Source organism: Rhinoderma darwinii, chromosome 3, assembly GCF_050947455.1.
Source record: "Rhinoderma darwinii isolate aRhiDar2 chromosome 3, aRhiDar2.hap1, whole genome shotgun sequence".
In the NCBI taxonomy this organism is placed as follows: domain Eukaryota; kingdom Metazoa; phylum Chordata; class Amphibia; order Anura; family Rhinodermatidae; genus Rhinoderma; species Rhinoderma darwinii.
The window spans coordinates 351,306,500-351,320,655 of record NC_134689.1 but is presented as its reverse complement, the minus strand read 5'-3'; the positions used below and the strand labels follow the sequence as shown (position 1 = coordinate 351,320,655).

Here is a 14,156-nt window from a genome sequence, read left to right as displayed (position 1 = left end):
AATTGGAAATCTTGAATAATATACGCTCCCTTCCAACCGGTAAATCTCCAGGACCGGATGGTCTTTCCAACTCGTATTATAAAAATCTATCTACTGTATTGACCCCTTATTTAGCCAAATTTTTTCAAAAAACTATGGAACAAGGTTCTTTCCCAAAGGAAAATCAAATGGCTACTATTGTTACTCTCCCTAAACCGGGTAAAACTCCTGATACCCCCCAAAATTTTAGGCCTATTTCGCTATTAAATTCAGACCTCAAACTCTATGCTAAGATTCTCGTGGCAAGGCTCACCCCTATGCTAACTACCCTTGTGAGCGTGGATCAAGTGGGCTTTGTTAAGGGACGACAAGCATCAGACAATACAAAAAGGATTGTAAATTTACTTCATCTCATTGAAACACGAGCCACACCAGCATTGATGTTGGCTTTGGACGCCGAAAAAGCGTTCGACCGAATAAATTGGGCGTACGCATTTGCTACTTTGGAGGAAATGGGATTTGAGGGCAGCATTTTGACAGCTATTAGAGCACTTTACTCAGCACCCACAGCGAAAATCTACACTAATGGCATCCTGTCTACAGAGCTCCAAATAACTAATGGTACTAGACAAGGATGTCCATTATCCCCACTAATTTTTATTCTCTCCATGGAGCCGTTAGCCCAACATATTAAAAACTGCATGGACATTCAGGGAGTTCAATGCCGTGGGGCTTCACACACTATTTCATTATACGCAGATGATATTATCTTATCACTAACTAATCCAGAATCATCATTAGAAGCTGTTATGGACATCATTAAAGTTTTTGGCTCAATATCATATTATAAATTAAATGCGCAGAAATCACAAATACTTCCCTTTTACATGGACCCGCCCACATTGCATTTTCTTAAAACAAAATATCCCTTTGATTGGCAAATGAAGGGCATCCGATATCTGGGGATAACTTTGACTTCTTCATATAAAGATCTATACGCAGCCAATTATGAACCTCTAATAAAAAACATCCAGACAGACACAGATAGATTACTTAAATTCGAAACTTCATGGCTAGGCCGGATTGCGGCCTATAAAATGCTTCTATTGCCAAAAATACTATACCTATTCCGAACTTTACCCATTACTCTCCCTAAAAGTTTTTTTCAGATAACACAAAGAAATCTCTCCCAATTTGTCTGGTCAAAAACACACCCCCGAATTGCCATGCATTTGTTGGTCAAGGATAGAAGGGTTGGAGGCCTGGGTATACCGGACATTCATAGTTATTATATCGCCACCCAAGTAGCACAAATTTCTAGTTGGTGGGCCATGGACTCAGGAAAGCAGTGGTTACAAATTGAAACTTCCTATATCTCACCTTTACCTTTAAAAACCACTCTCTTCGGGACGTTTTGGGATTTGGCACCTTCACGTCCACTATCCCCTTTGACAAAGACGACTCTGGAATGTTGGTCCTACATTCAGAACAACACGCTAAATTGTAGTCCGTTACTCAAAAGTTATATTCCTTTAGAATTCTTTATGCTAATAATCCCAAACCTCAAATTAACGTCCTGGATTGCTGGTGGCATCACTGATGTTTCCATGCTACTTGATGGTCAACAATTGGTGACGTTTGAACAGCTAAAGTCGAAATTCTCTATACCCAACTCTGACTTTTTTAAATTTCTTCAAATAAAGCATTGCATGGAATCCACCGGCAATTTAAATGCCTTATGTAACAATAAGTTATTTGCTCACTTCTCCAGACGGATAGGAGGTTTAAAACCCATATATAACATGATTAAATCTCACTACTCTTTTACTAAAACTCACTTACACAAGTCATGGGAAAGAGACTTAGGGTTATCGTTTAACGATGCCACATGGCTGGCTTCTTTCAGGCTCATACATAAGGCTTTACCGTGCATTCAACATATTGAAGCAGCACTTAAAACATCCCTGAGATGGTACTACACTCCTGACCGTCTACATAAGATATATCCTGAGTCTTCGCCTCTCTGTTGGAGAGGGTGTGGAAATACAGGGTCCTTATTCCACATGCTATGGCAATGCCACAAATTAGATGGGTTCTGGGCCCAAGTATTTAGATTACTGGCAGAAGTAATACAAAATCCAGTTATGTCTCCTCAGGTAGCGTTATTATTTCTGGAATTAGAGGGTTTCCCTTCCTTGGCGAGATGCCTCATTTGTAAAATCCTGGTAATGGCAAAACTAGTCATCACAAGATATTGGAAGAAAGTAGAAACCCCAATGCTTGAGGAGCTCATAGCATTAATTAACACAACATATTCCTATGAAAGAATAATGGCCTTAGGAAACTCCACGTACGCAAGATTCAACCTTTTATGGGCCCCATGGTGCAATAGTATCTTCTATAAATCTTTTTGAGTAGGTTTTATTCTACAATTATATGAGGCCTCAACAACAATAATAAAATGTTCCAATAATATCAAAAATGAAGGTTATGACCACAAGAAAATGAATACACATGGATATTGAATGTACAATACAGCTGTAGTGCACTATACGAATGGTTTGCAATGTTTTTGTCCACTTCTGTTATGCTCTTATTGTTATTTGTCGGGACTGAATGTCTCAATGTTTTGTATCTTCAGTATGCTTGAAATACTTGAAATGTATAAATGTTTATATGTTTAAAAAATTCTCAATAAAAACTATTGAAACGAAGATGTAAAATAAATTAAATATTTATTTACTATTACCTCTATATCCCTCTCTTACGGCATCATTACCATTACTATCCTTCTTTTTGACTATAAAGTAATTTCTGAATGCTTGGCTTTTTTTTAATGGAAACAATGTTTGATTTGTTGACACACATACCGATGCAATAAATTTGTGAATTGCATTCTGGTTGTTAATGTCACATTTCAGATGTTGTGATGAAGGTCTATTTGGCCGAAAAACCATTCATCTTTATGCAATTACGAAATAAGTTTAAGGCATATTCAAAGAAAGGTTCCAAACCCTGTTCAACGTATCAACAAATACACCGCACACCCCATCACCTGCACCTTCATCCTTATCAAACAGTCTTTCTTTACAAGGTCTGATGACAGCTGACAGCATCTCCTTTGTGCCTCTGACACTGATAAAATCAGTTCATCAGCTTTGATATCAGTATGAGGCTTAAAGAGGCTCTTTCACCAGATTTTGCAACCCCTATCTCCTATTGCAGCAGATAGGCGCTGCAATGTAGATTACAGTAACGTTTTTATTTTAAAAAAACTAGCATTTTTGGCCAAGTTATGACCATTTTTGTATTTATGCAAATGAGGCTTGCAAAAGTACAACTGGGCGTGTATTATGTGTGTACATCGGGGCGTTTTTACTTTTTACTAGCTGGGCGTTAGGAATGGGAGTGTATGATGCTGACGAATCAGCATCATCCACTTCTGTTCGTTAGCACCCAGCTTCTGGCAGTGCAGACACAGCGTGTTCTCGAGAGATCACGCTGTGACGTCACTCACTTCCTGCCCCAGGTCCTGCATCGTGTTGGCCACATCGGCACCAGAGGCTACAGTTGATTCTGCAGCAGCATCAGCGTTTGCAGGTAAGTAGCTACATCGACTTACCTGCAAACGCCGATGCTGCTGCAGAATCAACTGTAGCCTCTGGTGCCGATGTGTCCTCGCTCGTCCGACACGATGCAGGACCTGGGGCAGGAAGTGAGTGACGACACAGCGTGATCTCTCGAACACGCTGTGTCTGCACTGCCAGAAGCTGGGCGTTCTGAAGAGAAGTGGATGATACTTCTCGTCAGAACGCCCAGCTAGTAAAAGTAGTACACACGCCCAGATGTAACACACATAATACACGCCCAGTTGGACTTTTACTTTAAACACGCCCAGTTGGACTTTTGCTGGCCTCATTTGCATAAATACAAAAATGGTCATAACTTGGCCAAAAATGCTCGTTTTTTTAAAAATAAAAATGTTACTCTTATCTACATTGCAGCGCCTATCGGCTGCAATAGGAGATAGGGGTTGCAAAATCTGGTGACAGAGCCTCTTTAAGTTCCTTTTACGTGATCAGATAGTCTGCCTGTTAAAATGAGCGTCGATCGACCATTCAACAAATGGAACAATGATCCATGAGCTTTTAATATGTTGATCATTGCCCTGTGTAAACAGTGCAGCAATCTGCCGATGAATGAACCAGTGGCCAGAAAAAGATATGGGGATTATAATTATTGACGTTTATCAATTTACCGCTTACTGTTCATTATATTGATATACACCTTTACTTTCGTTTTTGATTTATTTGTACTGATTGACAAGTCACTAATGACCTTTTAAGGTTTGACATAACACTGTGTAAATTGTATATGTCGTTTTAATTGATACATTCGTTCTTGGTTTATTTTCCACCGTGATGACCCCATCTGACGTCATAGGTGATCTCTGATCTGCCTGTTTGGCAGGTTTTTGTTTTTTTCCTTGTTTGTTGCAAATAGACTATTGGATTTAAGATGTCCTTTGCACTGTAACCACATAGCCTGATGAAGATTGATGTCCTGCACTGAAAAGCGTAGCCTTAATACATAAAATTACCGTTATTACATGAGACTACTTATTTGTCTAGCAGCGCTAATTTGGGGTTATATATATTTTCACCTCGCACCCATAGTCTTCTGTATCCTGTGGCAACAATTTTTGTTAGTATTTTTGGACCCTGGCTGTAGCTTCACACGTGGGTTGTGTTCAATGTCATAACCAGTGTTGTGCCCGTGTCTGCGCAACACTCCAAGGTGAGCAGATTTGCTGTTCTCATCTTTTTCATTATCCTTCCTTGGGTAATCTGTACCATGTGGCGCCGTGCTTTGTGTTTTTTTTTTTTCTCTGTTTTGTTTTTCTAAAACTTTGAGCTTCTAGTGAATCCATTCTTTTGTTGATTTGGAGGTATGCTTTGGGTCGTTTTCGTGCTGAAAGGTGAAATTCCTCTTCATCAGCTTTTTAGCAGAGGCCTGCAGTTTTGTGCCAATATTGCCTGATATTTGGAACTGTTCATAATTCCCACCACCTTGACTAAAGTTCAACCTTGGTCTCCTCATCAGACCATAACAAGTTTACCCACATGCCTTTGGCAGACTTGATATAGGTCTTTGAAAAACCTAGCCGGGCTTGGATGTTTTTCTTTGTTAGAAAAGGCTTCCGTCTTGCCACCCTACCTCACAGCCCAGACATATGAAGAATACGGGAGATTGTTGTCACATGCACTACACAACCAGTACCTTCCAGAAAGTCCTGCATCTCCTTTATGTTGCTGTAGGTCTCTTGGTAGCCTTCCGGACATATTTTGGCTTCATCAAGTTTTGGGGGATGTCCAGTACTTGGTAATGTCACTTTAATGCCAAATGTAATCCACTTCTTGATGACAGTCTTCACTTTGTTCCAAGGTATATCGAATGCCTTGGAAATTCTTTGGTACCCTTCTCCTGACTGATGCCTTTCAACAATCAGATCCCTTTTGAAAAGTTGTTAGCTTTTTACGGTTCATGGCGTTTGCTGTCACATGCAACAAAGAAAATGTCAGGAAAATCCTAATGGAACAGCTGAACTTTATATGGGGTTACTCAGAATCACTTTAAAGAGGCTTTGTCACCAGTTTATAAGTGCCCTGTCTCCTACCTAATCTGGTAGGTGCTGTAATGTAAATAACAGTGTTTTATTTTGAAAAAGGTTCATTTTTGTGCAGGTTATGAACCATTTTAGATTTATGCTAATTAGTTATTGCTGTTCTATTTGGCGCTTGATATGTAAATAAGCCCCTGAACTGTCAATGGGGCGTTCCTATCTAACTACATGGCAAGGGGTGTGATCTCTTTGCACTGACACTGTCCAATCCGCTACAGACTGTGTCAGGGAGGCTTGCGCTGTGTTCCCTCCCGTGAGAGCGCACACACAGCTCTTTACAGAACCACCAGTCTGTGTGTGTTTTCTCGACATGAGGGTTCACAGCGCAAGCCACCCTGACCATGCCCGTAGCTGATTGGACCGTGTCGGAGCTAAAAGATCACGCCCCCTTGCCATTTAGTTAGATTGACCGTTCAGTGGCTTATTTACGTATCGGGCGCCAAATATAACTGCACCAATATGTAAATAACAGGAAGATTGGAAGAAAAATTAAAGTGAGACAGTGTTTGTGAAGCCCTGCCTATTACATGCTGCACATGTATGGGCAGGTGAAAGGTTTTGTACATGAAAAACAGTATGTATACATGCTTTAAATGTAAAATATCTTTCTTTTGTTGACTTTTGTGATTTGTACTTGCAGCATCAAAATGATGAAACAGCTCATCTGTTCTCCAGATCTACTTGTAATGCAGGTAGAGATGGATGTGTACACGGCTTTAAAAAAGGTATGTGAATCCACAAGGAAAGGTCCACAATAATTAATCCGTAGTTCTTCATAGCTTATGATGTGGCGTTTTTTTTTTATCCAAACTTCACTATTTTTTTCTGTTTTGTGTTAGTCTTCTTTAACAGTCAGAATAGTGCAACAGATGACAATTAAACTGAATATTTTATTAATCTGTACTACATCTTCTAAGATGAGCTCTGACCTGAGAACTAAAGAATGACAATCTAGTGTTAGGGCATGTTCACTCAAATGGCTGAAAATCACGGCGCAGTTCTCTGAGAAAACAGCCTCTTTCTAAATGCTGTTTTGAATACTTTGATGGGTGCAGTTTTTAAAATAGGGTGACTTATTGGGGGTTTCTAATATATAAGGCTAAAAAAGCTACTTCACAACTGAACTGGCCCCTGTAAAAATAGAACTTTAGCAGAAATTTCTCACATTTTCAAGAAAATTTTAAAAGGCTAAGCCTTGTAGCGTCCCATAAAAATAAAATTTCAAAAAACGATGCCAAACTAAAGTAGACATATGGGGATGTCAATTGGTGACTATTTTGTGTGGTATAACTGTCTATCTTACAAGCAGATACATTTAAATAGAGAAAAATGCACATTTTTGCAATTTTTCGCAACATTTTGTTTTTTCACAAATAAATACTGAATGTATCAACCAAATTTTACCACGAACTTAAAGTCCAATGTGTCACGAGAAAACAATCACTTGCAATCAGAATCGCTTGGATAGGTAAAAGCATTATTACCACATTAAAGTTATTACCACATAAAGTGAAACATGTCAGATTTGAAAAATGAGGCTCTGTCAGGAAGGTCAAAAGTGGCCACAGCGGGAAGGGGTTAAAGTGCTGCATGCCTCATTACATTCCCATGCTTTTCTAATCAACGATCAGATTTGACTAAGGCATACTTGGCACTAGGATGTATTTTTTTTTTTTGCCTTTTATTGCCCCTGTTTTTGACTAGATTGCTGCTAGAGACAGCTGAGGAATAGTATGCACTTAGGCTTATTATTTGCAAAATAAGCATCCTTACAGCTTGACGGTCATGCATTAAACGAGCATTTGGCCCTGTAGTGGGAAGACACATAGCATTTTTTTTAGTGGTCAGATCTTGCTGTGCATACATAGGTGGTTTGTGGATGGACAGGAGGGAGCTAGGAATTGTGCGCTTAGTGTTATGGCCTATTCTAAGCAATTGGTATTCTGTAACTACATTACATGGGTCAGACTATTTGCTTGATGTCTTAATTTCTGCTGTAAAACTGCCTTATTTCCTAATAGTGGATGTTCCTGCAAATAGTGCCTTCTTGGAATGGGTCCTTAAAGCAGCTGCTTTCAGAAGCCGATGCCTGGTTCTCCAAACGCAGGAAAGGTTGGTAAACCATGTCGGCTTAGGCTAAGTCTCTGTGACGTCACTCACAACTCACGGTAAAATTGCTCGATTACCATGACTGCAGCACAACTAAATGTTACCCCAGGGGGAGTCACAGACCGGTTTGCGGTTTTGGCAGCATTTTTCTTGTCAATTTTGCAAGAATTGACTAGAAAAAGAAAACCTGCGCATGTGATTATAACCTTAAAAAAAAAAAAAAAAATGTGCAAAAATTGTAAATTAAGGTAAACATCTGATTCAATTGGATGCGCAGGTAGAATGTTTTGCATTTTTGGTTGTGGTGGTGTCCTATAGGCCATCATTGTAAGAATTTTCTGTGAACCTTTCAGAGTTTGATCTTTTGTTTTCTTTAGATTTAGATGATACTGGGGTCACCTTTCTAGAAACTGAGCAGGGCTGCCTGTTTGTGCTAGTTTTCAAGCACCTGCGTATGCAATATATCATCAGTGATTTGGCATCAGCAAGGATCATTGAACGTGATGCACTGATACCGTCAGGTAATAATCGAAGACTGTGCCACAAATTCTGTAACACGTGTTAACTGAAATGTAAATAGATAAGTGACATTGTCACTCATTGCCAAGTGTGATGTGACTTCTTAACCCACTTGGGCCTTGTCTTACAACTTCAGGTATCGCTCATTACACCCTTACACTCCAAGGTTACTTTGTCTGGCACCATTATGAATGATGTATCAAATGAGCAGCATCCTATATATATTCATGGTGCTTTATCTTGTAAGTTGTAGAGTGCAGATGTTCTTGAATATAAATACTAATGTCCCTGTGCTCCATAGTAAAGCAGGAAATGAACACCATAAAAAAAGGAATTTGAAAGTTGAGACTTGCTCAAAAAGTAGCTTTAATTGAAAAAAATGCTTATTCTATATTTGTTCAGTCTTGCTATAGTGAGGATACTGTACACTATACCTTTTTACCTGTAGAACTATTCAAGAAACTCCCCCTTCCATCACAGCAAACAGTTACTGGTGCTGTATATAATTTTTAACAGATTCTTCATCCTAGACTTAAAGGGAAGCTGTCACCAGCATTTCACATATTAAACCAGCAATACCTGGTGGTAGTGGGTGAAAAATCAATTCTATATAACCTATAATTGTCTTCTTAGTCGGCTCTGTAGCTTTAGTATTCCGTTTTTTAGTGTTCCCACACCGTATGCTAATGAGCATAAGTCATATTTTCGTTTGAAAAGAGTCAAATCTTTATTCCTCAAGAGACTAAACCAAGAAAATATGATCGACTACGGCACACAATAATGAAAAAAATATATAAATTTTATTAAATAACAAACATGAGACAATTTAAAAGATGGAAATGAGGAATAAGTCACACAATAAAAAGACGTTGCATCAATCAAAAGGTCGGATATGAGTGTTGTGTCAACATGTAAGCAGTTTACATTATAGCAGCAATAGGGAACGCATATGATCACAGAGGAAACCGTGTCCGGTTGAGATCACAGCAAGTAAGAGCCAGACATGTCCAAGAACAGCAATATGGTCAGTACAAAAATGAGGTACTAGTGATTGTAGCGATCTCTGCATAAGTGTGAGAGAGAAGTATGGATCGCAGGAAGTTTAGATACACGATGTTACAGGACAGTGTAACATATCAACAAATCTTTGGAATCAACGGAAGGTAACCAGAGATGATGGACAAAACAAGGCAATAGCTGCTAGACAGAACAAAAGTTATGAAACATACCGGTGGACATGATGGAAGTGTGAGATGAGACGTCTGGACCCTTTATTCCTCAAGTATTTCCGAGTTTACCCCGCCTCCTTACTTGTGATTGACAGCTCCTCGCCTTCCCCCACACACACAATCCTGTACTTGTGCATGGATGTCCTCTTCTGGTGTGTGCGCACAAAGGGACATAGGACTATTACGATAAAAAGTGTGAAATGTTTGCAGACCGTTATTTACAGTCGGAGGAGGAGTTTAGGAGAGGGGATAACGGCAATGAAATTTTGATGGCAGCGGCCAGTGAGGGATAAGTAAAGTTCAGTAGGTGAAATGCTGGTGACAGGTTCCCTTTTAAAGAGGCTCTGTCACCAGATTTTGCAACCCCTATCTGCTATTGCAGCAGATAGGCGCTGCAATGTAGATTACAGTAACGTTTTTATTTTAAAAAAACGAGCATTTTTGGCCAAGTTATGACCATTTTTGTAGTTATGCAAATGAGGCTTGCAAAAGTCCAAGTGGGTGTGTATTATGTGCGTACATCGGGGCGTTTTTAATACTTTCACTAGCTGGGCGCTCTGATGAGAAGTAACATCCTCTTCTCTTCAGAACGCCCAGCTTGTGACAGTGCAGATCTGTGACGTCACTCACAGGTCCTGCATCGTGACGGCCACATCGGCACCAGAGGCTACAGTTGATTCTGCAGCAGCATCAGCGTTTGCAGGTAAGTCGATCTTTTGCAAGCCTCATTTGCATAATTACAAAAATGGTCATAACTTGGCCAAAAATGCTCGTTTTTTAAAAATAAAAACGTTACTGTAATCTACATTGCAGCGCCGATCTGCTGCAATAGCAGATAGGGGTTGCAAAATCTGGTGACAGAGCCTCTTTAAAGAATTTTTACATCCTAGTGAAATAATTGAATATACAGTGTAATGATCGTATTATCTGCTTTACGTTTCGTCCCTCCAGAGCGTGCCCAACTTGGTGCGCACCTGTTAAGTAACATGGAACTGCTCAGAACAATTCCAATACAACACTACACTACCGAACAGAAAACAATGAAAAACATTAAAATCTGTTGCATGGAGCGCAGCCTAAAAGCCATTCCCTTTTTTCATTGATAAAAGCAAAAATGTCACTTGTCACAAAAAATGTTTTGTAAATTTATTTTCTTGTGGTAATCATAATTTTTAAATGCAAGTATGCATGTATAGAATAATACCATTCCTCGTTTTTAGGATAGTGAAGGGATTTGTTGTGGTCAAGAGCTGTAAAGGAGTAGTATTCCTATGACTTTATTTACACTAATTAGGTGCAATTTAATATATCTTTGTAGCTATCCGTGCCCTGTTTTTCCGCTACAGAACTCCAATCCCCCTCTTTCACTTAGTCCTGCAGTTTAATAGGTTGTCCTGTCATGTTGTCTATATGCCCTATTAGGACATATGAACGTCATTAAGGGGTCCCATGCTCTAGGCCCCCTCTGAGCCAGAATAAAGAGTCACTTTAAGAACGGCCAACTTCTCATGCTACATTTCCCATGCAGTGGCCACTGCAGGCCAAATTAATTTGTGACTCCGAGTCAAGGATGACTATGATGCGAGGAGTACGGCTCCCAGAACTGTCGCCGACACAGTCCGTATCTCATGGACTAAACACGGCCGTGTGAATGAGGCCTGAGGTTGGGGCTAGACATAGATGTTTTTCATTTGTTGAGTGATTAATTGCTGTCCTTAGGAATTCATCGAGTAGCTTGAAAGTCTTTTCAGAATTGCTTCAGTCAAGCAATTTGCTAGCAGTTGTGGTTTCTTTTTTTTTTGTAATGGTTACATTCTGTTATTTCAGAGCTACACGATTGTCATGAGCGAATTAGAAGTGCTTTTCAAGCTACACAATAGATTTCTATGGACCGCGATTTAACACAGCGGGTTTTTTTTATTTCAATTTTTTTCTAGTGACACAAATTGTCCTAGCCTAATGCATTCCTATGGATAGCGATTTATCACTTACTGAAAAAATGTCTAGGTCTAGCCTAAGCCTAAATGGCCAAAAGTGCACACTACTCCAAATGATTGAATTCAGGTGTTTCATCCATACCCATTGCAAATACGTGTATAAAAGCAAACACACACGCAGCCGTGCAATTCTCCATAGACCAGCATCAGTAGTAGTAGTATGAGTCGTATTGAAGCGTTCAGTTTTGCCATCAGGGACATTTGACTTATACACAGGATATGTGATAAATGTTCCTGATGGGGAAAACCCTTTTAAAGGGAATGTGTCGCTAGAAAAAAATTATATATATTTTTTTAGTTAAACAGTTCGTATATAAAGGATTACACATTGTTCTCATTTTTTTTAATTTTTTCACAAGTCAGGATATATTATAAATCAGATTCTAATTTATAAAATTTCTATGTGCTGGTCACTAGAGGGAGCAATTCCCAAAATTGCAGCATTGGCATGTGGTAAAGCAACCTCATTGCTTTATGCTGCAAAATTGGAGAAGACACACTCGCTCTAGTGTCCTCAAACAATCCCCCCTCCTTCATCCTGGCTAGTGCCAGCAGAAAGGAGGGGGTTGAATGTTCCAACCTCCTACACTGTGTGTCGCCATTTTTTTGAGCGAATGCACAGTGTAGGAGGATTAGATACAGTGGTAATCAGACAGTATAGCACGAACATACACACACACACAAACATAACTTACCTGCTCCTACTGTCGCTGCCGCTCCCTCCGCTGCTAGTCCTTGCGTCTGAACATATGGACGGAAGACGCGACCGGAAGTAATCATATTACCGTCCGGCCACCGGTACCGGTCCACATGAAAATGGCGCCGGATGTCACTCTGCCAAAGACCTTCCTTTTGGACTGCGCCGCGCCGTTCCCATACAGACGGCGTACACTATAGTGAATGGAACGGCTCCCGTTCGCATTCTCTATGGGGATGTATGTGCCGTATTCCATCTCTGTATGTGTCGTTAATCGACACATACAGAGATGAAAAAAAAAAATGGCAGCCCCCATAGAGAAGTAAAAGAAAGCAAAAAGTACAGCACAAAAACACAAATAAAATTTACTTTAATGACATAATAAAAGCAATAACATAAAGAATTTTTTCGGGACACCTTCCCTTTAAGGGTACAGTCACACTTATCAGGTTTTGTTGCAGAAATTTCTACGACGGAAAATCAGTTCCATTCATCTAAGTGATGTGGATTTCTGCGTGTTCTATTCAGATTAATAGACTGTATTTTCAGTCACAGAAATTTCTGCAACAGAATCTGCCCCATGTGACTGCACCCTCAATGTGGAACTGACGTAAGATGTCACCTTTGCCTCAAATCATTTATTGAAATGCTTGATCTGCTAGATCAGCCCTGGACACCTCTAAGTGCTATTATTGTGAAGTAGAAGCATCTAGGAGTAAGAGCTCCTCCACGAACATGAAGAACATGCAAACTCACATATCTGTGCTGAAGCGCATAGGGCATAAAAAATTGCTTATCCTTTGTTGCAACACTCGCTACAGTTTTCCAAACTGAATTTGGAAGTGACATCCGCACAAGAACTGTGCGTCTGTAGCATTCTGAAATGGGTTTCCGTGGTCGAGCACCTGTAAAAAACTTAAGATCACCATGTGCAATGCCAAGCGTCAGTTGGATTGGTGCGAAGCACGCCGCCACTGTACTCAGGAGCAGCGGTACCGATGGTTTTCCATGGCAGCCGGAGGCCTGGCCGATGCGTCTGCCTACTAGAGACATGGCCTAATAGTTTGCCAGTATTCTGAAGCTTTGTTAGAGATCAAGTGCAGCTTCTAGTCTCCTAACAAGTAAAATTGAGTTTAATAATAATTGCTAAAATAAGTCTCACCCTAAAAAAAAAACTAAAATAGAAAAAAAAATCCTAAAGAAATGTTGTTTTTTAACAAAAGGTAAAAACAAAAATAGATACATGGTCCCGCAGCAAATAATTTTTTATAACACTATTTAAACTGTACAGTAGGGATAAAATAGCAGAACTGGTTTCTCCCCACCCCCATTTCCTTCCTTGTAAAAAAATCAATGTCCGACAAATTATATGAACCTTCACAATGGTGCCAATAAACACTAAAATTTGTCCCGCAAAAAAACAAGCCATCTTTGTGGAAAAATAAATTTTTTATAGCTCTTGGAATGTGTCACTGAAAAAATTTACACTGCAGCTGACACTAGGGGGACCTCACTACATTTGTCTGACAGGAGTTTCTAGTGGCAGCTGCAGGTGGAAGTAATACCATTCGTATGTTGTGGACGATGGCTGGCAGCACTGAGGGCAGTCTAGGTGGTCTATCAATCTACAATGTAATGGAGCACTCCATCATTCAAGATGTGTAAAGTGGTGTTTAACCCCTTCCCGACATCCGCCGTATATATACACGGCGCTGTCTGTCAGGCCCATATAGGCAACTGCATCACTTTTCTTTTTAGGATACTTTTAAAAATCTCTCCCACAATGTTTTGTTGTGCAATTTAACCCCTTCCCGACATCCGCCGTTTATATACGGCGCTGTCAGGCAGGGCTACCCGCAAAGCGCAGTACTATTACGCCGCGGTGATAGTGCGGGCTCAGTAGCTGAGCCCGCACCATCACCGCCGGGTGCCAGCTGTATGTT

General features: G+C 40.0%; 1 protein-coding gene across 3 annotated transcripts in view; it reads left to right on the top strand.

The window, feature by feature from the left end:
• Positions 1 to 14,156, top strand: part of GMCL1 (germ cell-less 1, spermatogenesis associated) — a 133,409-nt gene that overhangs the window by 58,541 nt on the left and 60,712 nt on the right. For all 3 annotated transcript variants that reach the window (XM_075858516.1, XM_075858515.1, XM_075858517.1), the window contains exons 8-10: positions 6,303 to 6,387; positions 7,684 to 7,774; positions 8,149 to 8,292. In XM_075858516.1, coding sequence (XP_075714631.1) covers positions 6,303 to 6,387; positions 7,684 to 7,774; positions 8,149 to 8,292 — 320 coding nt within the window. The remainder of the gene's footprint in view (positions 1 to 6,302; positions 6,388 to 7,683; positions 7,775 to 8,148; positions 8,293 to 14,156) is intronic.